We start from the raw sequence: 25,359 nt of genomic DNA on the forward strand, positions 1-25,359 counted from the left end.
AATATTCCTTTACCCAGGGTTAAAAGTGGGGCTTAACGACGATGACAGTGTGAAAAAGCATTTTTTTATTGCAAGGAATAGCCTAATACTTTTTTTTTAATTGTATATTTTTTGCAATACAAATGTATTACCATCAGATTTTTCAAATTAACATATCTCTTCTGTTGGCATGGGTGGGTAATGAAATCTATAAAGGAACATTCTATATTAACCAAATAATAGTATAAAAATAAAAAATACTGCTCAGTGGATGTAAATTGGTTTAGTCTTTATTTTAAATTTCCATTTGTTAGGCTATGTCTTATTTGTGTCTATTTTTAGTTTTAGCATCAGGCTTCTTTAAAAGAGACCACCTCCCAATTAATCAAGAGTATTTTTAACAAAACAGTACTAGCTTAATTATTCTTATTTTTTAAAGATCACAAACACATAATAAACAAACATTTTATATTACAGGCAAGTGTCTGTGAAAATACTTTTGGCCTAGGCAAGGTTCACCTTTTTTTTTTTTTTTTTTTAATCTAGGCAAGGTTCACTTGGAACACTTTGAAATGGTGTGACGTGACACACCCGCTTTCGCAAGAAATCACGTGACTTGCAAGGTATGTTACGAGCCCATCATCAGCGTCCCGAATCACTGCCGTTGTAATTTGGGCGCAGTTAGAAGCGACACCAATATGAGGGATACTACTTTGCTTTTTTGGGTTTTATTACTAGTGCAAGGTAAGTCAATTTTATTTTTATTAATTCAACACTTTCGGTTTCAATATAAACAGGAACAGACTGTTATCCTCGTAGGCATATCTTTTTTTTTTTTTTTTTATCTACAGTTTTTTTTAAACACAAACATGCATCACTTTTCTATAAAGGGACGTTGTGATAACTCACGTTGCGAATAGTGACAGATGAAAATAACATTACAAGCGTATTTTGGGGTAAGTTGTTTGTACACGTGTGTGACTGTGTGTTTGGTAGTAGTGCAAACTAGAGTGTGCTGACGACCTACAATAGGCTATTCTGAGCATTACTATTTTACATGACTGCAAAGTGCAAACGCATGACAACGCATGTAGGCCTACTGGTTGAACGGAAACGACAATAAATCACTCTCTCAATATATCACTCAATGTCTCTATTGCTCTGTCGCTGTCATTAAGGCATACAGGGTGCGGTTAGGTCTACAGGCTTATTTACCATAAACTACCATCAGCTCGTGATTGTCGCTATTGGATGACCTGTTATTATAACATTATATAGGGTGTTTTTTAATTATTGCACTAAAAAGGTTTACTTGTTCAGAATAGCTATGCTACACCAACCCCACTATTTTTTTTTTTTTTATGTTTATTCCAAAAAAGGTAAATAGGAATTGCTTTACATTAAAACAGCAAATAAAATGTATACATCGTGCTATTTTGTTCAGTCTTTTGCGTGTCTATGCAAAACATGCATCCTTGTCTGCTGAGTCATGTTCTGTCATTTAACATACATTTGACCCCAACCCAGGGACAGTTGCAACACAATCAGGGAAGGTTAATACTACCTTAAAAATTTAAAGTAAAAATTAAAAATACCTTAAATCTCACTAATTAACTTTAGCTTTTTTATGAGCATAGAATTCTGAAAATATTAACTGTTTTAGGCCTACTATAATATTATACTATTATTTATGTATACACTAATATTATTGTAGCCTACTATTTATTCATTTAGTCATATTTATCAAATAACAGGTTTTGAGTTTTGTTGTGTAGAACATAGGCCTATAGATTCATTGTGCAGGTATTACAGATGCTATTCAATCTCTCCATAGTTCAATGTCAAACAGAAAGAATTTAACAATTTGCAATGCAACAAACTTTTATTAAACATGCAATTTATAACTTGTTGCAACCATCCCCAACCCTATCAGCCATGACAGAACATCATACGCCTGCTAGACACACTGACTTTGACACATGCTAACCATGTCACTTAGAAGTCAACAAAACAATAATTCAAACTAAGTAAGTTTTGATTAGTTCATACAAAATGTCAGGACAGTATGACAAAAATACAGTTACTTTCATACCTCCAAAACAAGTTTTGTTCAATAAACGCAGCAGCAGATGTTGAATATGTCTTCTGTCTTCTTGGTGGGGGGAGGGTCTATGAGTGACATCACTCTAGCTTGTTTCTGATTGGAGAAAAATGACATGTTGCAACCATCCCCTGTTGCAACTGTCCACGGTCTCCCCTAATTCGAACACAAATTTTTTTATAAAATGAATATTTTATGTTCTGTGGAGAGCAACCCTTCTTCGTCCGGTGGGTAGTATTACTTTTGGTTTGCGCAGTGTAATTCATAGAATTACAAAAAATATTGTGTGTCATGTATTTCCCTCAAATTAAATAGGCTATAAAACGCATGTGTAGACTGATATTTGTCTAATGTCTGGACTCCTTTATTAAGGGAGTATGGGTATATAAACAGACGTTTAAATATATTGGTATTATAATGCATTTTCTGAGAATTTATATTTCAAGTTTTGACTGCAGATGTCACGTCCATAAAGCTGGAATTGCCCAATTTTAAAGAATTTATCCTCAACTAGCTTTGTGGTGTAGGTCTACGTATTTTATAATGTTAACTTCAAATAATACTAATAGTAATTTACAGATGTGGTAGCATTGGATCTGGACGGGAAGGATAACGCGATTCTGCTTTCCCACACCGCGACACAGTTCGTGGATCTGAGTGTCGCGATTTTGGTTTCATATCGCATATCGGTAATCGCTTGCAAATCTGCGGGTGATCCGCGCTCACCAATCTTTATGTGTGAAATACTAAACGACGCCCACTACTGCCGGAAACTGTAATGGGATGAATTGGAACGTCCTAAGCCCTTGATCACTTGGAATCAGCTTTGGAGTTGATATTATAAAAAAAAATTATTCCTTTAATAATTTGTTTAATGCAGCATCCAAATGTATATGCATTGTGGGACATATAGGTGCCTGAAATGTAGATCCATTCAGATCCATGAACGCATACATTCGCCAGGCATAACAGAATGATTCAGCGCAATCAAACTCTATGCATTACTGAACACTAACTCAATGCATTATTAAACCCCACTTGAGAGAACACGACACCCCTATTGACTGTAAAAAATGATCGTAATTTTAATGGTAAAAGACTGTAAAAATGCTACAGTGAAAAACTGTTAATTGGTTAACAGAAAGTTTCTGTACTATATATGGTAAATAACTGTAATAGATCTAATGGTACATTTAATGTAATTTTACTGTAAAATACCATTAAATTTACAGTTTTTGAAAGTGAAAAAGAACAACTCATTGTATAATTTACAGTGAAAAAAACGTATTCCCACATTCCCACAATTCCCTGTGACACTTCACATTTGATGTATTTTTGTTGAAATAACTGTTTCTTCATAGTTTTCTTCGTTTTTTCTAATCAGTTATGTACATTAGGGTTTTATGTTACATTTAATGTTGTTAAAATTTCATGTGTTACCATGATGGTGTTTAATGTTTGTGTGAATGACACTGTGCAGCTTCTATATATTAGTATTAACTTTCTTGTGGAAGAGCTGCTTGTGATGAGCTTTGATTGATCATGTGACTCTCATCACTGCTGTGATTGGTGGTTATCGGTGTATTACAATGGTACAAAACAGATATTAATACTTCAATAGGACAGTAAATTCACATTATATCAGATAATAAAATACGGTTTATTACTGTAAATTTTAAGTTAAGTCTGTAAAACCAATAACGTTGCTACCGTATTTTTGATGGTAAAGTTCTGGCAACCACAGCTGCTGTTTTTTTACCGTAAAAATCACGGTAAAATATTTTACAGTGCAGATTAATTACGTAGTGTGAACGCCACAACGACTTCAAGACTCCAGAGCAAGTTATGTAGTCTAAACAGCACAGCAATCTGCCGTCGTTTAAAGTTGTTTAGTGTGAACCAGGCATTATGTGTAATGTTCTGATTGGTTGATTGTCTTGATAATGTTCACAGGTGTCCCTTGTCTTGTCATTGTGTATTTAAGCCCTCATGTTTGACTTGTTCCTTGTCAAGTTTTGTTTCTGTATCCACTGTTAGTAAGTCCATGTCAATTTTCTAGCCCATGGTTATGTTCATGGTTAAGTTTCATGCCAAGCCATGCTTTTGTTTCATGTTTGATCACGTTTTGATTTGTAAATAAACTGCATTTGGGTTTTCACTTCATCTTGCCTCAAGTGGACATCCTTACTTTAAGAGTAACATTGTTTTTTATTTGTTGTTTTTTTGAAACAGTATATTTCAGGCTGTTTAACTGAATATTACTAATATTGCCACATACCTTTTACAATTTGCATGTATTGAAGAAATTACAAGTCACATTAGGCTTAGTTTTCAAGTGACACAATGCAAAAAATCTGTTTACTTGCATTACTGACACAGAAAACTGAGTTAAATTTACAAACTTGCAAAGCAACTGTTAACTACTTACAGACTGTAAGAAATTGCTTTATTATGTAAATACACCAGAATTCTGCCAAAAATTGTGTATTAGGAGACTGAGATCAAGCTCAGTAAAGTGACTTGTTTAATGATAAATAGTTATTTGCAACGCGAATTTGGAAATTTGACCAAAAAAATAAATAAAAAATTGGTTAAATCCTGTAACGTTTCAAGCCTAGCGTCTTTTTAGTCTTCCTTAGTCTTTTTAAATCTAAATAACAGCAAATTTTAAGATGATGCACTGCATATTTTTGAGTCAGGAACAACGTGTTTAAACAAGTTTCAATTGTTAAATAAAGCTTTTTGCACATGCCGCTGACAAGTAGTAAAGACACCTAATATAAAGTGTAACTGAATTTTCTTTACGTGATACAACAGTGGCATCTAAAATTATAAAAAACTGAGTAATTGAAAGTGTAAACATCTTTAAGAATTATAATTAAAAAATAGAATGATACATTTATTATTTATATAGCTTAAATAATGTTTTATTTCATATAGGGACATTCATTGCAGTTGCACCATTTGACTTTTGCAACTAATTTTACATTCTACTTGGATGCCTGGATTAGCTTTTGCCTGTACTAGCAAGTTCATACATAGGATTTGTAAATACAATGAAGAAGTTTATGATAAAATAGCCTTTTCCTAGTTCTACAATGGTTGTCACCTGGAAAGTGTACCATTTTATACTTGAAAGTAACTGTTTTTATCAGAATTGAAGAGAGATGAAACCTTCTCTCTCTGCCACAATGATCAGTTGGGCTTCTCTGGTTGATGCATCATCATGTTTACTGTTATTATCTTGTCAATTCATAATAAAAGACCCATGTTTGCCACTGTGCCACCCTGAAATTTGAGAACATACAAATTGCCAGACAAAAGTTTTTATCTCAACAGCTTTAAAACTACTGATAGTTATAAAATATGTTTATATGAATGATGTTTCAAAACATAATATCATGCCATAGTATTTTATTTTGAATTTCTTAATATTAAAACACCAATTTAAATAGTTATCTTAGTCTGTTCATTTGTACAGACAGTTGCTCCACCTGACATTTTAGGGTTTTAAGATACGAAACATAAAATAATATTTATTATTTGTACCGAAAATGAATTCAAACTAAATAGGTTTTATAGAATACAGTGATACAGGTCACAAATTATTTTAAAAGGTACTAATACACTTGGGTACAAAAAAAAAATGCAAGTCGTGTCATTGCCCCTTTATCATGGCACAAGAATATGTAGCAGTACGGGAGAATAAAGTGAGTATAAATGAGCTCATAATATTCCTTCTGTACTGTACATGAATGTAAATGACAAGGATCACTTTAGAGAACTGCCTAAACATGTGGAACTATAATAAAGTAAAGTCAGTGTAACATTGTCATTTACCAGTACCAGTAGAGGAATAGAGTTGTAAACAAACAATACATTGCCTAAGAGACAGTTTTCATTAATATAATGTATTTACAGAAAAAATACTACACTATAACAAAACTGTTCCTCTTTGTTCATCAGGTGTGGTTGGTGATACCGATGGAGTGAAGCCAGTGTCAGTGATGGAGGGAGATTCTGTCACTCTAAACCCTGATCCTACAGACTTAGAGGGAGATGAAGAGATAATATGGAAGTTTGGTAATGAAATCATTGCTAAAATGAAGGAAACATTTTATGGAATCATCTATACAAAAGATGTGATATTCAGAGACAGACTTGATATTGACAAACAGACTGGATCTCTGACCATCACAAACATCAGAACTGAACATATTGGACATTATAGTGTAGACATCAGGACGAGTACAGGTGCTAAACTGAAGACATTTCAAGTTACTGTACATGGTGAGTAACTTATGTCAATCAGTTGTCTCTGAACAGGTTAGTTGCAGTGGAATGATTACAAGTTGTATTATTATGGGTTAAGCATTTATTTATTTATTGTAAATTGAATAGTTAGACAACAGTAGCAACTAATACTAATTCAGTGTAAATGTCAGTAAATTATTTAAAAATACTTCACATTATCTCAAGAGGTTTATGCTATTTTTATGTCACCTTTAAGAAGAAAAAACATAGACGTTTATAAATGACCAAATCAAATGTCTCCAAATGTTACAAAATTAATTACAAAATTTTGTATTGAATTACAATTTGTCTATCAATTTCTCTTTCCTAACATATTTTTTTCCATCTCTTTCTTTAACCACATGAGACTAGGATACAGTTAAGGAGATTTATTCTAACTCTAAGAAACAAAAAGCCTTTAATTTGTTTCAAATCATATGTGAGGCTATATATTGAAATCCTTTTGAAAGGTAGTGTTGGATTAAAGTGTGACATTAGATGTACATTTAAAATAAGAAATCCTAGATTTCTTTTATAACCTGATCCAGTTTCTACTAATACAATTTATTTGTATAGCATTTTAAAATATTTAACAATATCCAAAGCAAACCAAATGCTAGAATAGAGGAGTAAGAAGTATACTGCCCCGCCAAAAAACTAAATAAAATAAAATAAAATGGGTTAGGGTTTGCTTAAGTTTTTTTCAGAGAACACAGACTCGAGATGTTGTAAGTAGTGAGAAACAATAACAAACATTTATTCAATCAGATAAATGGCAAGGTAAGTATATAGCTGATTAACTGAAATAAGAATATGTTTCTTCTTACAGGGTCTAGAAGAACACACTGAGAACTGGAGACGGAAACAGGCAGGAGTGGAGATGAGGAGAACAACACGACAGTAGGTATCTCAGGTAAGAATAACACCCAAAGCTTGGGTGAGTCCTATGCTGTGTCCGAAATCGCCCCCTATACCCTCATTTACTATTCCCTACATTACTCAACTAATATAGTCCACTTGAAGGAGTTGATGAAAACGAGTGAGCGCATTCGGACACTGAGTGCGCCGGAAGCGCTGCCGATTTTGCATAGTTTGTGCTTGCTGTTTAATAATAATCATTTAAAACTTAGCAAACTGGCATCTCCAGTAGTAATGAAAAGATTTATCTTGAACTCTGACATGGAAACTAGCATATAAACTAACTATAATTAACCCTCTGGGGACTAAGCCCTTTTTGGTCCGTTTTCTCTATTTTTACATTTGGGCTTATAAACCTAATGGAGATGGAACACCATGTGTTTGGTATCTATGGATTCAGAAGACCCTAAGCTAACATAAGAATGCATGTAATGTGTTTATAAAGCAAGTATGAGTAAAAAAAATTACAATATACTAGAGAATTTCAAAAACGAAAAGTTTATTTTAGTCATTTATTACTGAAAATCACACCTCACAACAATAGTGAACAGTTTTTGAACAAAATATATATTTTTCAAACCCTTTGCTTGACATAAATTTGTAATTGTTCAATCAAAAGTGTAAAGAACAATGAAATAATGAACTTTATATACAAACAGTCCCAGGCGTTTTGTCAGCTTCGGATTTCTCCTCGTCACTTTCCAGTAATTGTTCCAGAGCTTGTTCTGAGGTAAATCTTTTACTGCTTGCCATCATAAAAGTGCTAAAACAATCAAATAATAATCTTATAATTGCTAATATGCTCTATAGATGTATAAATATTATAATCGTTCTGTCTCTCTCTCATATAAATCTGTGTGTGTAATTCTCCGCTCCGTTCGCTCTCTGTCTCCTTCTCCACTCAACGCTGTTTGCATCATATCACTTAATATAGTACCACCCCTTGCAAGGCTAAAGAGTCCTCTGATTAGCTAGAATACGTCATGGTAACCTTCCTCTGATTGGGTAAGAAAAATATTCCTCCCAGCGGCAATTTTTCCATTGGCCTTTGCACGTGGAATATTCCTAACAACATCAATTTCATTGGCCTTATACGAAGTGGTATTACGCAACAAGGAAGTGTGTATACCATATACCACTGTTTTCAGCGGAATCTGAGGAAGACGGCAAAAAGACCGCATCTCTCTATCATGAATAGTTTTTAAGATAATTACACATTTATAAAAGTATTCCATTTTGGGCGGTACCGCCCAATCCGTCCCCAGAGGGTTAAACAATTTAATAATCAATTAAAAAATGAATCTATACCTGTATGATATTACATTGGACCAGCGTGGTTTGGAAAATGGATGATTGATCCAGCTGCGGCGCTAGCTCCTGGCAAGATTCGGGAATTCATTCAGCGCGCGACTCTCACAGTGCATTATGGGTATTCTCTAGCCGTTGAGCGTATATCGGTTGTACACTCATTATTACGGTTCATTTTGGGATTGAAAGAATGCACTCAGTAACGTCCACTATGGTTTCAGACACCACTACAAATGGCTGTCCCCTCTAATAGTGCCCTATTTGCAGAGGTGTAAAGTCCAGGTTCAGAAAGTAAAAGTCCTCCTCAGTATTTTGTTCCAATCACCTGGATTTTTCAGCCAGGAGATCAGCTGGCTGAGTTCATGGGTGGAATAAACATATGGCAGGACTTCTACTTTCTGACCGTTGGACTTTACACCTCTGCCTGTTTGTACAGCCCTAGTTGTAGACCAGATGAAGATGATGTTTGTGGTGTGTGCTTTTATGGTGTGGTGCAGATGAGCGTGATTGCTGACAGGTGCGGGTGATTGTGGAGTGTGTGCAGGTGGGAGCCAGGGAGGATGAGATGAGATGGGAAATGTAGTGCTTAGAAATTTAGTGATTAGATTAAATTAGTTGAATCTAACTGTAGTTAAATTAGATCAGGCTCTGATTTCCTTTACTTGTCTTCTGAATTTACGATTGTTTGCAATAAATAAATTACGTTTATGGGACACACGTCAACTGTATTTCCTCGACGGAAAGATGGTCACTACAGGTGTGTGTGTGGCCCAGACAGCAGCGTATAGGGAAAAGACAACCTCCTTGATCCTGCCAGGATAGACGGGAAGAGAGGGCTTTGAATCTGTTTCCTCTGGAACTACACTGATTCTATTTTCAGGATCAGGTTCAGAAACTTCATCTATTGGAACAGACTTTAAGATTTCAGTATCTTACAGTCAATCCCAGACGCTGGGATTTCTGTCTCTGGAACAGACTTGGGAACTTCTCTCACTGGAATGGACTCGGGAATTTCACTCACTGGAATTGACTCAGGAATTCCACTCACTGGAACTGACTCGGGAACTTCTCTCACGCGAATGGACTCGGAAACTTATCTCACTGTCAAGGACTCGGAAATTTCAGTCTCTAATTTCAGTATTTAAGTATCTGAAACAGAGTCTGGAATTTCCATCTCAGGAACTCGAGAATTACAGGAAGGATAAGGGGTTTATTGGGGGTAGATTGACTAAGCAGGAAAGCATAGTTTATATATTGCTCCATCGGGCAGGTGTTAATATCCCATGGCATACAGGGCTCATCTAAACCTATATGAAATATTTTCATTAGCAATGCATTATCCAAATACACAATGGAAGACAGCTCTAAGAAATATTCCTCAATCAGACAGCCTTTTTTGGAGAGGGAGAAAAACAGGTCAATCAGGCAGAGTTGAATGCTCATGGTTGTGGCATATCAGTGTAGGTCTGGTCTTTTGTCAGGAAACACAGACTCGCAATAGAAGTGAGAAACATTAAAAAACATTTATTCATTCAGATAAATGGCAAGCGAAGTATATTGCAGGGAGACAACAATCATGAAGATGAGGATGAGGCTTGAACAGTCCGACTGAGGTACGGTGCTCCGCACGGACACTATCACACCAATGGATCGCTGATTAAAAGAATGCGTTTCTTCTTACAGGGTCTAGAAGAACACACTGAGAACTCGAAACGGAAACAGGCAGGAGGACAACACAAAGGTAGGTATCTCAGGTAAGAATAGCATCCAAAGCTTGGGTGAGTCCTGGTTGTAGACCCGACAGAGACGATGTGTGTGCGTTTATGGTGTGGAGCAGATGAGATTTTGCAGTTTAAATGTATTGTTGAAACAGAAAAGATAACTTTATAGGAACAAAGTTTACAGGAACAAAATTTTAAGTCTCAGATTTTTGACTCCTCTTCACATTGATGTTTCAAGTAACTGTGACTGTGTGGAAATTATAAACTTGTTTTCTGTTTTAAACTATTTCTGTTTCTTCTGCTTGTGTGTTTCTTGTTGAGACAGATGTTGTGGAGTCAGTGTCAGTGGTGGAGGGAGATACTGTCACTCTACACACTGGTGTTACTGATATACAGAGAGATGATCAGATACTGTGGAAGTTTGGAGATCAAGTCATCAACACTGATCGCTTAAATGGCCCTGTTGACTTGAGATGGAAAAACATTGATCTGAATGATCAAACCAGCGAAATCACCATAAGAAACATCCGAAGAGATCAATCTGGAGATTATAAAGTGGAGATCAACACCAGCAGTATGATCTTACAAAGAAAATTATATATTGCTGTTGGTGAGTAGCTGTTCTGTTAAATTTTAGCCTATCGACTCTGTGATGACTCTATAGTAAACAGTTAGATGCTCAAATTAACTCTTAAGTTTACATTAAATTAGACCAAAATTTTATGTTTAAGATGCAGAATAAGCATGCAGGTTTTTTTTTTTTTTTTATAATTTGCTTAGATGGTTTTCCATTAGTTTATCATGTGCTTAATATGTTATTCCTTTTATGTTCAAATGTTTCTAGTATTCATATAAATAGTCTTTTTGAGCTGTGACATGTTTCCTGGATAAAGAACAACTTTGCACCACATGGAAAACGCATGACAAAAGTACCAAACATGTCATGTGTTTTGAATTTCAGGTTACAATGGGGCTTAAGGCACAACTTAAGAAAAAAGTGCTTTTCACTTTTCCCATAGTGTATCATTGCAAAAAAAAAAAAAAAAAAATTGTATTACATATTGATGGAGCAACATATTTTGTGTGAAAATAAACCATAAAAGTGGTTAATTTGGTTTAAAAATCTTAGAAATGTATGAGGTGGTGAGGGGGGGCTTTTACCCCACACACAGGAAAAACCAGCATGAGGCAAAAAGGCCTAAATTATTGATACAAACACTTTAGTTAAAATAATGTTTTTAATAATGTCTACTTGTTCAAAACAATCCCTTTAGCAAAGTGTATACTATTTTCTGTATATTTTAATAAATTAATTCATTTTTGTTCAATAACTGTTAGGCCACTGTCATTAAAATATGTTCAGTTTAAAAATACAGAAACAATATAAAAAGTAAAAAATTCTGAAAGCATTGAATGAGATACCAAGTTAATTTGATATAGCTTTACAGTAGTAACAATAAATATGATATTTTATTATTATTATTATATTATCATTATTATTATAAAAAAATAATAATATGATGGTTACATTATAAACATGGTGATTATCTCTGAGGTGGACACCCAACTTAATATATGATATTTACCATCTGAATCTAACCATGTCAACTAATGGAAAAGTCAGCTGGCTGTTTATTATCATGTTTATTATTGTACCCCAAATTTTACCTCAAATACCATTACCAAATTTTCACTTGCATCTTGAGAAGATGCTTGTTTTGTAAAGTGATACTGCAAGTGTTTGTGCGATATTGTGGTTTAGTGGAAAATAAAATTTACCTTTACCTTTAGCTCCGTTGTACCCCATTCAATATCAACATTCAATATTGCTGCACTGTTTTTAAGGTCAAATTTAATGCTTTTTAAGACCTGAACATTTAAAATGTAATACCATATGAAGTAGAGGTGGGCATAGATAATTTTTTTTTAATCTAGATTAATCTAGATTAATTTTGAAATTAATCTAGATTAATCTAGATTAAAATGGCTCATTTGAATTCTTCCGAAGGCATTCAGAATATGTGTGCTACCCAAATAATGACTATAAAAGTAAGTCTTTGAGAACGGGTTTCTCAAGCCAGGTGGTGCATTAGACCAGGGGCTCATCTCCTGTTTCCAAAATGAATCACAAACTGCTTGAGAAAGCTGTTCTACTCATAGACTGTAAAAGGTTACTACTGTTACCGTCCGTAGGCAACATTAGGTAGGCCTATGTTATTATCAACTACTATAGGCTATCAATTAGGGATGGGGGATATGGCCTAAAATCAATATTGTGATGCATTGCAGCCTCTTGCGATAACGATATTTATTATAATAAAACCATTTCAGAACAGGTTACACAGACCCTGCTAAACAACTGCTAAATGTTTTTTTTTTTTTAGGGTGTATGTAGTTTTGAGAACATATATTGTGCAAAACTGTAAGTATACAACATAATTTTGCAGATAAATAAAATGTAAGTACACTAGCTGCAGAGACTTAAGTAGGTCTAATGTTTATTATGGCTTGTAGCTTATGAAACCCCAAATTTAAAATTAGAATATTGTCTAACTGATGTATTTTCAGTTAAAAAGAAACACAACAACGATTCTTAAAATCGGGTGCAGACAGAGATTATGTGTGCTACACCACTAAGATATATTGGGAATAATACGCGCGCACTGGTATTCAGTGATATGTTTCGTTTTGAATTTGAGGTGGTAGAAGGGATTAGTCGTGTGTTAACTTACCGAACGTACTCGGTTACTGACGTAACCTCTGTTCTCTCTAGAGAGGGAACGAGTATTGCGTAAGCTAGCTTACGCTGCGGGAAAGTCTCCTTTCTCGAGATACTGAAGCCAAAAATTATCCTTAATTTTTTAAATCTTGTCAACGCAGTGCGGCAGCCTGCAGACCTAGGGCAAGCGACTCGCGTGCCCATTGGCTGCTCTGCGGCAACTGCAGCAGCCTATCGCTGAGCCCTGGGCGTGACGTCACGTCCAATGAGCGCGCTTGGCGAGCTCAATGCGTCACAGCCCGTCATTAGGAGTGTGGCATAGCGTGTATAAGCAAGGCTCAGAGGCTGCTTCGCTGGTTTCTGTCGCATGAAGCGAAATGAGCTCGTGGCGAGAGCACGGCGGGTTACGCAATACTCGTTCCCTCTCTAGAGAGAACAGAGGTTACGTCAGTAACCGAGTACGTTCTCTTACGAGAGGTTCTCTCGTATTGCATAAGCTAGCTTACGCTGCGGGAACTCCCTTGTCAACGCCATGCGCGCGCCCAGCATCCTGAATGAGTCCCAGGGAAAGCCCGGGGAACGCGAAGCGGAGCTGGGCGGCCAAGATACCACAGTACACAAGCACATATTATGGGGCAAGGAGCGGCACAGCCGGTCCAGACTGACACTTCCCACGTAGTGCAGCTCAACCAGTAGAGCTAAATCAAACAACGTAGCCCGCGCACAGACAGTGGGCTGGCTACGCGAGACTTAGACTGATAACACTTTAGCCTGCAAGGCGGGAACTTCCAGGTTGTAAAACCTAACAAATGTGGAGGGGGAGGCCCAGCCTGCCGCTGCACAAATGTCATGAATGGGAATCCCGCTGGACCACGCCCACGATGAGGCCATGCCTCTGGTGGAGTGCGCTCGAATGCCCAAAGGGCACTGCAGGTTTTTAGACGCGTAAGCAGCCGCGATAGCGTCAACTATCCATCTGGATAGGGTGTGTTTCGAGGCGGCGAGACCCTTGGTGCGCCCACCGAACGAAACAAAGAGCTGCTCTGAACGCCTGAAGGCGGCGGAGCGCGAAATATAGCTTCTCAGCGCCCTAACTGGGCAGAGGAGATTACTATCTGCCTCGCAGCCAGCATTCGGCAGGGCTGAAAGAGAAATGACCTGCGCTCTGAAGGGAGTGCCCAAAATTTTGGGGACGTACCCATGCCTCGGTCTGAGAATAACTTTAGAGTCATTGGGTCCGAACTCGTGGAGGGAGCTCTAGATTGTATGATCGTGTTCATCACCCCTTCTGGTAGATCAGCATGTAATTGTTGAGGCTCCACGCATGCAGAGACCAGCGCTCTGGGTGGGGATGCCAAATCGAGCCGCGGGCTTGAGAGAGAAGGTCTCTCCACACCGGGATCGGCCAAGGGGCTGAATCTGCCAATTGTATGAGTTCCGGGAACCAAGCTTGGTTCTCCCAGAACGGGGCTATGAGGAGCACTGTGTGGCGCGCTTTCCTGGCTCTCTCGATGACCTGAGGCAGCAGAGAGACCGGGGGAAAAGCATATAGCGTCCTCGCTCTTTGAAAAGAATACTGGGCAGTGTGCGTTGTCTTTTGACGCAAAGAGGTCGACTTTCGCTCTGCCGAAGCGGCGCCACAGCGACTGGACTGTTTGGGGGTGTAGAGACCACTCCCCAGGGGGAACGTTGTCCCTGGACAGTCTGTCGGGGCCCTCGTTCTGATGGCCAGGCACATGCGATGCTCTCAGAGAGCGCAGAGAGTGCTGAGCCCATACGAGGAGGCGTTCCGTCAGGGCGCAGAGCTTCTTTGATCTGACACCGCCCTGGCGGTTCACATAGGCCACTACTGATGTGTTGTCCGTGCGGACTAGAACATGGTGACCATGGAGGAATGGGAGGAAGTGCATGAGCGCTTTCTCGACCGCGAGCATCTCTAGACAGTTTATGTGTAGGAGATTCTCCTGGTCTGACCAGCGGCCATAGACCGGTCTGCCTTCGAAGAGCACTCCCCAACCTAGGTTGGACGCGTCTGTTGAGACAACTTTCCGGTGTGAAATCACTCCCATAATCACTCCAGTGTGATACCATTCGGCTGCTAGCCAGGGCTGCAGGGCTGAGACACAGCCCTGAGTCACTCTGATTAGCGAGCCGCCGGCCGCCCAGGCTCGATGGGATACGCGCGGTCTTAGCCAGCGTTGAAGCGGACGCATGCGCAGTAAACCCAGGTGAAGCACTGCTGCAGCTGAGGCCATATGCCCCAGGATGCGCTGAAATGCTTTCAGAGGAACCCGATTGCCTTCTTTGAAGGATGCGGCGAGGCGCCGCTCCGACAATCTGGCCGTCATCGCCACCGAGTCCAGTTCTATTCCGAGAAAGGAAATTGACTGACGGGGCGAGAGCGAGCTCTTGGTCCAATTGACCGCTAGACCCAGACCTTCCAGATGGCTGAGAAGACACAAGTTCTGTCTCTGACTGCGCTAGAACAAGCCAGTCATCCAGATAGTTCAGAATTCGCATTCCCTGACTTCTCAGGGGAGCGAGAGCCGTGTCCATGCATTTCGTAAATGTACGGGGTGCTAAAGACAGGCCGAACGGCAGGACTGTGTATTGATAAGCTCGACCGTCGAAGGCGAATCTCAAGAATGGCCTGTGACGGGGGGTTATCTGGATCTGGAAACACGCGTCTTTCAGATCGAGAGAGATGAACCAGTCTCCTGGGCGGATCTGCGCAAGGATCTGTCTGGTTGTAATCATCTTGAACGGCCGTCTCATGAGAGCCTTGTTCAGTTGTCTCAGATCTAAAATAGGTCTTAATGCTCCGTCCTTCTTGGGAACGAGGAAGCCCTGGCGTCGCTGCGAAGTGCTGGGAGGCCGGGAAGAGCGCTGAGTAGAGCTGCGCACAGGAGGCTGAGTTAGAGGGCGGCCTGTGGCTGGGCTCGATCGGCGGGGCAGGAAGAGGTTCATAGCCTGCGACGCCTTCTGCACTTCAGAAAAGCGATCCACTATCCCGCTGACCGCAGGGCCGAAGAGGCCGGTGGGCGAGAGTGGTGCGTTGAGAAATACAGCGCGCTCTGACTCACTCATATCCGCGAGCGTCAGCCAAAGATGTCTGTCGATGACGGTGAGCGCGGCCATAGATCTGCCGATGGCTTGTGCAGCGGTCTTGGTAGCACGGAGCGCAAGATCCGTAGCGCTGCGCAGATCTGTTAAAGCAGATTGATCCGAGCCCTTCTCGTCCAGTTCACGGAGGAGGTCGGCTTGAAGGATCTGGAGAATGGCCATCGAGTGCAGGGCGGAAGCAGCCTGGCCGGAGGCGGTGAAAGCGCGGCCGGCGAGAGCTGAGGTGGTCCTGCAGGCTTTAGACGGCAGGGCAGACTTTGAGCGCCATCTAGCAGACGGCGGGCAAAGGTGCGTTGCCACAGCCTCCTCAACGGCAGGGATACCATTATAGCCGTTCTCGGCGGCCCCGTCCACTTGGGAGAGAGCCGAGGAGACTGGCGAGCGGAGTCTGGCGGAGAACGGCGCGTTCCAGGATTTAGAGAGCTCAGCGTGGAGCTCAGGCAGGAAGGGTTCTGACCTAGAGGCAGGCGCAGGGCGGCGGCTAGGTAAAAAGCACCCGTCGAGGCGATTGGGCGCCGGCTCCTTGGGTGGGGACCAATCCAGTCCCATTCTCTCGACCGCTTGAGTGAGGAGGCGGAGAAGCTCCGCGTCGACACTAGCGCGGGATCTCGCAGACTCCAAAGTCGAGGGGGCGGAGCGGTGAGAGCCCGACCACTCCTCGCTGTCAGACGCAAGCAGAGAGCAGCTGTCAGCGGCATCATCTGCATCATCTCCCAGGACGACGGCAGAGCGGGCAGAAGCCGGCCGCTGCGCGTCGGTGAAAGGTGGGGGAGAAGGAGAGAGCGAGGCTCGCGGGAGAGGTTCCGGCGAGCACTCAGCTGTAGCGTCAAGTTCAGGCGGCCTTTGAGAGCGACGTTTCTTTTTACGTGGCCCGGAAGAAGTGGCCGGAGAAGGCGGAGGTTCTTCAGATTTAGCGAGTCGAGCCCGTAGGGTCGACATCGGTAACTCCTCACACTGTTCGCAGCCGCCCTCGGAGAGAGCGCGGGCTGCGTGGTCGAAGCCCAGGCAGAGAGCGCACAAGACGTGGCGGTCTCCGTCGCTGAGCGCGGCTCTGCACGAGCCACAGGATGAGCGAGGCATTTGCAACAACGCCTCGCGCTCTTTTAGATGCAAGTGTGTCGCGGGGCGAACACACAAAACACACAACACAGAGCGAGTAAAGGATATATATGCCGGATAGCGCAGCAGGCAGGGAAGGCTGAAGGTGGCGAAGTGGCCGGCGTCCTCAGGCTGAAATCCTCGGCGTGCTGGTCGCTTGCTTCGACGGCGGCTTCCTCAGAGATGCGATGCGAAGAGCTTCGCTGAAGAGACAGAAATCAGCGAAGCAGCCTCTGAGCCTTGCTTATATACGCTAAGCCACACCCCTAATGACGGGCTGTGACGCATTGAGCGCGCCAAGCGCGCTCATTGGACGTGACGTCACGCCCAGGGCTCAGCGATAGGCTGCTGCAGTTGCCGCAGAGCAGCCAATGGGCACGCGAGTCGCTTGCCCTAGGTCTGCAGGCTGCCGCACTGCGTTGACAAGATTTAAAAAATTAAGGATAATTTTTGGCTTCAGTATCTCGAGAAAGGAGACTTTCCCGCAGCGTAAGCTAGCTTACGCAATACGAGAGAACCTCTCGTAAGAGAACTGTTACCCCACACACTCTGTCTATAGTTTGCTGCTGCTCGTCGGACGGCTTAAATCCAAACCAAGTCCAAATAATGGAGGTTGCACAGATCTTTTTCACCAGCTTTCACTTTCAGTAGTTTACTTAAGATGATGACGAATATACGTTAATGCGTTGCAGCCGGGTGTACCTCGCGGCCGCGGGTAGATTGCGTCATCATAGCTTGTGTAGTATAGAGCCAGCTCCCAACCCAACTCTGAGAATAGATTAACGGCGATATTTTTTTATCGCGCGATAAGAGTCTCGCGTTAACGCAGCACATTAACGCCGATAACGGCCCACCACTAATATGAAGTCAATACGAGAACATACAAATATTTACCAGCATATTAAACCAGTGTTAAATGTCATGTGGGGATATTCATCGACATGTTTTTATTTGAAATGGAAGGAAATTAAACTCTTAAATGCAAGTCAGCGTATGCAAGAGGTTGAAACAAGCTCAGTTTTTACTTTATGGTATGTCTCCCTGACTGAAAATAAAACAGTGTCATAGCAGGATACTTTTTCCAGAGAGCTGCCTGTGCTGTGCTTTACTTTCCTCCCCATCACCTCCTACTTCTGCTTTTTGTCTGCCAATGTTCTTCATACAGTATGTTTGTTGCTGTGACAGGTGAAATGAAGACAGTATCAGTGATGGAAGGAGAACCTATCATTTTATACACTGGTCTTATTGAAATACAAGGACATGATCTGATATTGTGGAAGTTTGAAGACCATCTCATTGCTGAAATCAATAAAGAGACCAATCAGTTCTTATCACACGACACCAGAGCTGGTGGGAGATTCAAAGGCAGACTGCAGCTAAGTGAAACATCTGGATCTCTCACTATCCGTGGCTCCAGAATCACAGACTCTGGAGATTATTCTCTACACATGATCAGCAGCTCACAAACCATTCAGAGGACCATCAGTGTTACTGTCAGTGGTGAGTAGTTCAGATCTTTAAGTATCAATATCTTATTTACATCTGTGCTCTATGAATTATTTAGATATTTAGAATGCTACACTTAAAATAGTTTCAAAGTACATGCATGAAATAATTACATTATACAACGTATACAACACATTCTAAATGTATGACAAGAACCCTATAAACATCTCAGCCAGTAGACCTTGATCACTATCAGCAGCTCTGTGAGAATATTAATGTAAATTGAGTTCCCTTTCGAATGGCATCCAGCGTCTCATTCCCCTTCTCAGGGAACCATTGTTACATGACATGCATAACCTGAGACACTTTTCATAAGGAACATATCGTAGCGAAATAAATTTGATTAACTTTAAAACCCACAAAACGTCTGTCTTTCGTGTTACATGTAGGCCTACATAGAGCTGATGTGTGTTATAGATCAGACACACTCACACTAATGTCTGTCTTTATCATTACAGTATCAGATCTTCACTCAGGTTATATAGTGCTGATGTTTATAGTGTGTGTTATAGATCAGACACACTCACACTAATGTCTGTCTTTATCATTACAGATTCAGGTCTAATTACAGATTCATTTTTTTTCAGGTGCTGTTTCAGGAATATATGGTGCCAGTGTTGTTCTGATGGTTTGGGCTGTAACTGTTTTTTTACTGCAAGAAGTATAAGTAACCAAGGCAAAGGTGTAAGTATTACATACAAACAATTTGACAAAGAAACAACATTAATACAGAAATATGAAACACAGCACTGATCTTGTGCTGTTTTACTTTAGACAGAACAGCCAACCTTACCGTTAACACTAATAGAGCTGATCTGGTGCTGTTTTGATTAACACAATGCTGCTCTATATTTTAGCCATATTTTATGCCATATGGCTTATATTTTAGCCATTTAATATTTAGTAATTTACCCCATTGATTGGACACTACTAATTGTTTAATTCAACACATTGTTATTGACTCCTTAGCCAGTGGTCATGAGTCCTTTTATATCCATTGAATCTAACTGTCAGTGCCCTCCATTAATTAACATCATATCAGAAACTAGATGTACCGCAGGGCGGTACAAAATATGACCGCCGCTCAGGCCTGCACTGGCTTTCCACAAAAATAAATGACGTGGAGCAATTTGGCTGTATTGCGTGTTTATGTATAGACCTAAAAAAAGTAGTAGTATGTGCATGTCTGTGTGTATGTGTGTGTGTTTGTGTATGTGTGTGTCTGTGTGTGTGTGTGTGTGTGTGTGTCTGTGCGTGTATGTGTGCCTGCGTACATGTGTGTGCGCGTGTGTGTTTGTGTGTGTGTGTCTGTGCATGTGGATTTGTATGTGTGTGTATGGGTGTGTGTCTGTGCGTGTGGATGTCAGTGTGTGTGCATACTTGCGTTTGTTTGTATTCCTGCATGTGTGTGTGTGACAGTATCATCCTAAACCAGCAACCCTTCGCTCAACAGCACCATCTACAGGCCGATGAGTGTACAGTCACTAAATGTGCACATAAATTAATTTATTTTATACCCCCCCATGGATGAAATTCTACGAAACTTAGCATACCCCCAGAGGATGTTAAGTTAATCATACACATGAAATATGGTGCAGTTCTGAACATCTCAACTGAAGATAGGGGCGATTAAAGTAGAATAATATTGCATTTTAATTTTTTATGGGAGTGGCGTAAATCACAAATGAGTGATTATGGGCTAGGTTGATGTGGGCCCTTAAGACCAACATACCATAAAAATTTCTTCATCCTCGGTGCCACGGTTCAGGTAGTTATGTAGGAAAAACTGCAGTGGGAGTGGCCCCCGGGGACCAAACGAAATTTTTCCGTAAAAGTCTAGTGGGGCTACATGCCCACAAAATTTCATGTTCCCCGGTGCTTCGGTGTCCCTGGTAATCGATTGACAATCGATTATGGGCTAGATTGATGTGGGCCCTTAAGACCAACATACCATAAAAAATTTGGGTAACGCTTTAGATTACAGCCCGGAAAGTACTGCATAATTAAAATGAAAGTACAGTGTAATTTTCGGTAATTACAGTGTACCTATAAAGTACTTACGTGTAAGTATAGGGGAATAATATGTAAAGTCTTGGGAATAAAGGGGTAACAACCAGGAAAATACTGCGTAATTAAAACGAAATTACAGTGTAATTTTCGGTAATTACAGTGTACCTATAAAGTACGTACGTGTAAGTATAGGGGAATAATATATAAAGTTTTGTGAATAAAGGTGTAACAACCAGGAAAATAACAAATTATTTAGGCAAATTATTTAGACTAAGTATTTTAGAATCTTACTTTTGGGAGCAATTTAGTGAGTACATACACTGCACCTTTTTGTAATAATAGTGTATAAAAATACATAAAGGCTTTTTTTAAAATTACGGGGTACATATCAGTGCATTTATAAAGTAGGCTAATTTGTTTTATTGCAAAGGTGCACTGATTAAGTTTCAAGGCAAGTAAAACTATTGCAACTTTTTTTTTTTTAAATGCTGGGTAAATATACTCTTGTTTCATGTAGTTACAGGGTAAGTATGACATTGCGGGCTGTAAATTAAAGTGGTGCTTCTTACCCTCTTGTTCCATGTAGTTACAGGGTAAGTACAATAAAAACACATGTACACACAATCTGATATCACTCGGAAAACTTTATTTGAAACACAACTTATTTCAAAACGGACAACAATTTACAGCACTTTGTTTCTCTTGCTTGGTTTCCTCCTCCGCTTGTTCCTCTTCTTCTTTTTCTTTCTTTCCACTGATAAATCTTAAGAAGGAATCCCATGACATGTCTCTTGCTATTCTGTAGGCTATTATGTGTTAAAAGAAAATACAGTACAGAAATGTCCTCACCATTTACTCATCTTTTACCTTCATGTCATCCGAGATGTATAAGAATTTCCTTCTTCAGATTAACACAAACAAAAGTTTTTAGAAAAATAAATCATCTCTGTGAATGCATATAATGCAAGCTCATGTGTTCCTAAAAGTTGACAACAGTACATACAACAATAACTACAGTAATCCATACGACCCCAAAGGATGAATCAATGTCTTCTGAAGTGAAACGATAAGCGTTTGTAAGAAAATTACCAAATATTTAAAAAATTATAAAACTGTAGACTATCGCTTCCGACCAACTGTCACCTGCGCGTTCATGAGAGGGTTGAGTACCTAAAGCGTGACGTAAGCGCACCGAAAAACCGAATGTCGAATTATTATTTTTTTAAATGTTTTTATTATTGCTCACAACAAAATACAAACAATAACAGATAATAATAATGAAAAACAAACCATGCAAAAGAACAGACACCAGTTCTCGCGCGAGTTTCACATCAAACTCCCGCGAGAATGCAATGAACGCTTAAAGCTTCACCAAACGCAAAGCCATTCAAGCCGACTCTCATGCACTCGCTGGTGACAGTTGGTCGGTAGCGAAAAGATGAGTAAATTATGAGAACATTTCTGGGTGTACTGTATTTTCTTTTAATACATAATACAGAATAGAAAAAGACTCCTTAAGATTAGGCTAATCAGTGGAACGATAGAAAAAGAAGAGGAGGACCAAGAGGAGGAGGAAGCCATGCAAGAGAAACAAAAAAGGACAAAACATGCTACCATGCTACTTTCTGTCAGGACTTTAGTATTTGAAATGAAAAGTTTATTTAAAAAAAATAATAAAGAATAAGAAGTGTAATATGTTGTAAATCTGTTTTGAAATAAGTTGTTTTTCGAATAAAGGTTGTCCAAGTGATATCAGATTGTGTGTATGTGTTTTTTTATTGTACTTACCCTGTAACTACATGAAACAAGAGGGTAAGAAACACCACTTTAATTTACAGCCCGCTATGTCATACTTACCCTGTAACTACATGGATTACTTACAGTCTAAATAATTTGCCAAAATAATTTGTTATTTTCCTGGTTATTACCTCTTTATTCCCAAAACTTTACATATTATTCCCCTATACTTACACGTACGTACTTTATAGGTACACTGTAATTACCGAAAGTTACACTGTAATTTCATTTTAATTACACAGTATTTTCCTGGTTGTTACCCCTTTATTCCCAAGACTTTACGTATTGTTCCCCTATACTTACACGTAAGTAGTTTATAGGTACACTGTAATTACCGAAAGTTACACTGTACTTTCATTTTAATTACACAGTACTTTCCGGGCTGTAATCTAAAGCGTTACCAAAATTTGTCATCCTCGGTGCCACGGTTCAGGTAGTTATGTAGGAAAAACTGCATTTTTGGGGTTTGGGGGGCCCCAGCTCGGGGGGGAGTGGCCCCCGGGGACCAAACGAAATTTTTCCGTAAAAGTCTAGTGGGGCTACATGCCCACCAAATTTCATGTTCCCCGGTGCTTCGGTGTGCCTGGTATCGTTGACGGAAAATTCAGTAGGTGACGAAAAAAAAAAGAAAAAAAAACTTTGACAATCCAATAATGACCGCTTTCGCTAGCTACGCTAGCGGCGGTCATAATAAAAGACTAAAGAACAAAGAATAATTTAAATTAACATTTACAAATAACAACATTTTCTCCACTGTGTGTAATATATTATGGTACAGGCTAATAAACTAAAACAAGTGTAATGCAGGGGAACATAGCCTAGGTAATATTATTATCATTATTATCAACACTATTATTTATTCATTACTATTTTCCTTTTTTAACTTGGTGTTTTTACTGTGAATATTTCTGTTTTTTTATAACAGGTTTCAGTGAAGATAAAGTGAATCAAACTCAGGATCAGGATGAATAATGAGGAGAATCAACGTGTAATAATCTGTAACAATGTAAACATGGGCTTTGCATGACGTACTGATCAGTGTAGCTATATGTAACAATTTTATTAGCCTAATTGTTTTTTTTTATTGTCAATGTCTGAAATTATTGTAATGAAACATTTTTTTTTATGCGAAAGACTCAAGAGGACGTGGCATTTACACACGCTTCCGAGAGCCTTTCTTCCGTTCTATGACACATTAAATGAATGCTTATACAATGTTCAGGATAATGCCGAAAGAGCTATTATGTACTGTAATGTCAATGTGTCATGCAAAGAGAAGGGATTAATGTAAACTATAGTATCACAGTCTTTTTACTTCTAAGCAAAAAACAAAAAATAACTTTGCGGTGGGTATATCGGGGCATTGAATCACAATCAGTCTCTTGTCCATTTTGTGCTTGAGTGCGAGCATGAGTAATACTTTGCTGGCTGTAGTTCACTTAACACAAGTAAAGATATACTGCTGTTTTATATGATCTTACTGAACTGATTCATATTTCAAACTCTTTTAAAAATGAAAAAGAAAAGAAAAGAAAATGTGTTTTTATGAATCCCTGATTTTTTAAATTATTATTCATTTTACTGTGGACTTCTGTTTGTTGCCTGGACTTCCTATTCTTGTCTTAAATCTGAATCCTTCTCATTTAAAAAATTTCTGTATCACAGGTATTTGTAAAGCTGATATATCATAAGTAATCTGAAACTGGTGTTTCTTCTTTGTGTAAACTTATTTGCATGGGAATTGTGACTGATCTTATATGTGTAAAGTGTCATTTCTGTTCCATTAGTATCTCCATACATTGATCTATGTGCAAATACACAATAAAGCCAATGGCTAAAACTAGATAAAACTAAGACTTTTATATGTTGTCAGAGTGAACAGGGTGGATGGATTGCAAGTTGCTGAAATTGACAAAGGCAAAAAGAAAGATTATGCAAATTTTTAACATGTCTTATCAGTAGTAGAAGTTGGTCATTTGTTCTTTTACCTATACTTTTTTTTTAACTAAATGGGATCTGACTGGCATCAGACTACTAATACAAGAAATACTTAAAAAAAACAAAAAACAAAACAAAGTAGGACCAGATATGATGAATGAAGAAAAGGAGTCAAGAGATGCATAGATTGAAGACATTTTTTACTAAAGAATAGTTTGCAGTTTCATCAGCAGAAGTCAGCTTCAACACTCAAGGAGTTCATAGGCCGCTCTGCCGTACACACTTAATACAGCAGCAATTATACTCTCACACAGGTCACTAAACTACATAATCACGTCAGGTTGAATGATGATTGGTTAAGACACAGATAAACAGAAACTGTCCACATATGGGCTGTGAGTGAGAAGAATATCTCCATCGATGATCTGGAGGACAGATGGTCATTTTACCTACCCTGCGTGACAGTAGTTCACCTCAGAACATCCTGTAACAAAAGAGTGCTCACACACACACACACACACACACACACACACACACACACACACACACACACACACACACACACACACACACACACACACACACACACACACACACACACACAGGTGGTTGAGCTCTAGCTCTGACCAGAAAACATTCCCAAAAACATACTGATAACATGTACTTTCTCTCAGTAAGAGGTTCAGACAATATTCATCATTATTCTCTAGTGATTGAAGATGAAAAATAAAGCAAATGTTTTAGCTAAGAATTGGTGTGTAGGCAACAGGCCTGAGTGACCCCAGTGACCTCGGCTTTCAGGGTCAGCTAAGAGTAAATATAGGTTTTTAACAGGTGTTCGGTGCTTT

General features: G+C 39.5%; 1 protein-coding gene across 1 annotated transcript; it reads left to right on the forward strand.

Annotated features, from left to right (window-relative positions):
• The first annotated feature begins 194 nt into the window (after positions 1-194).
• LOC311295898 (uncharacterized protein) lies at positions 195-24,414 on the forward strand. The gene is made up of 6 exons (XM_084417450.1): positions 195-723; positions 6,047-6,370; positions 10,646-10,930; positions 18,446-18,760; positions 19,354-19,450; positions 23,499-24,414. The coding sequence occupies exons 1-5, from the start codon at positions 678-680 to the stop codon at positions 19,431-19,433; spliced, it is 1,050 nt and encodes a 349-aa protein (XP_084273576.1). The 5' UTR covers positions 195-677; the 3' UTR covers positions 19,434-19,450; positions 23,499-24,414.
• Positions 24,415-25,359: the final 945 nt, after the last annotated feature.

Source organism: Rutilus rutilus (genome assembly GCF_951802725.1).
Source record: "Rutilus rutilus genome assembly, chromosome: 8".
Classification (NCBI taxonomy): Eukaryota; Metazoa; Chordata; class Actinopteri; order Cypriniformes; family Leuciscidae; genus Rutilus; species Rutilus rutilus.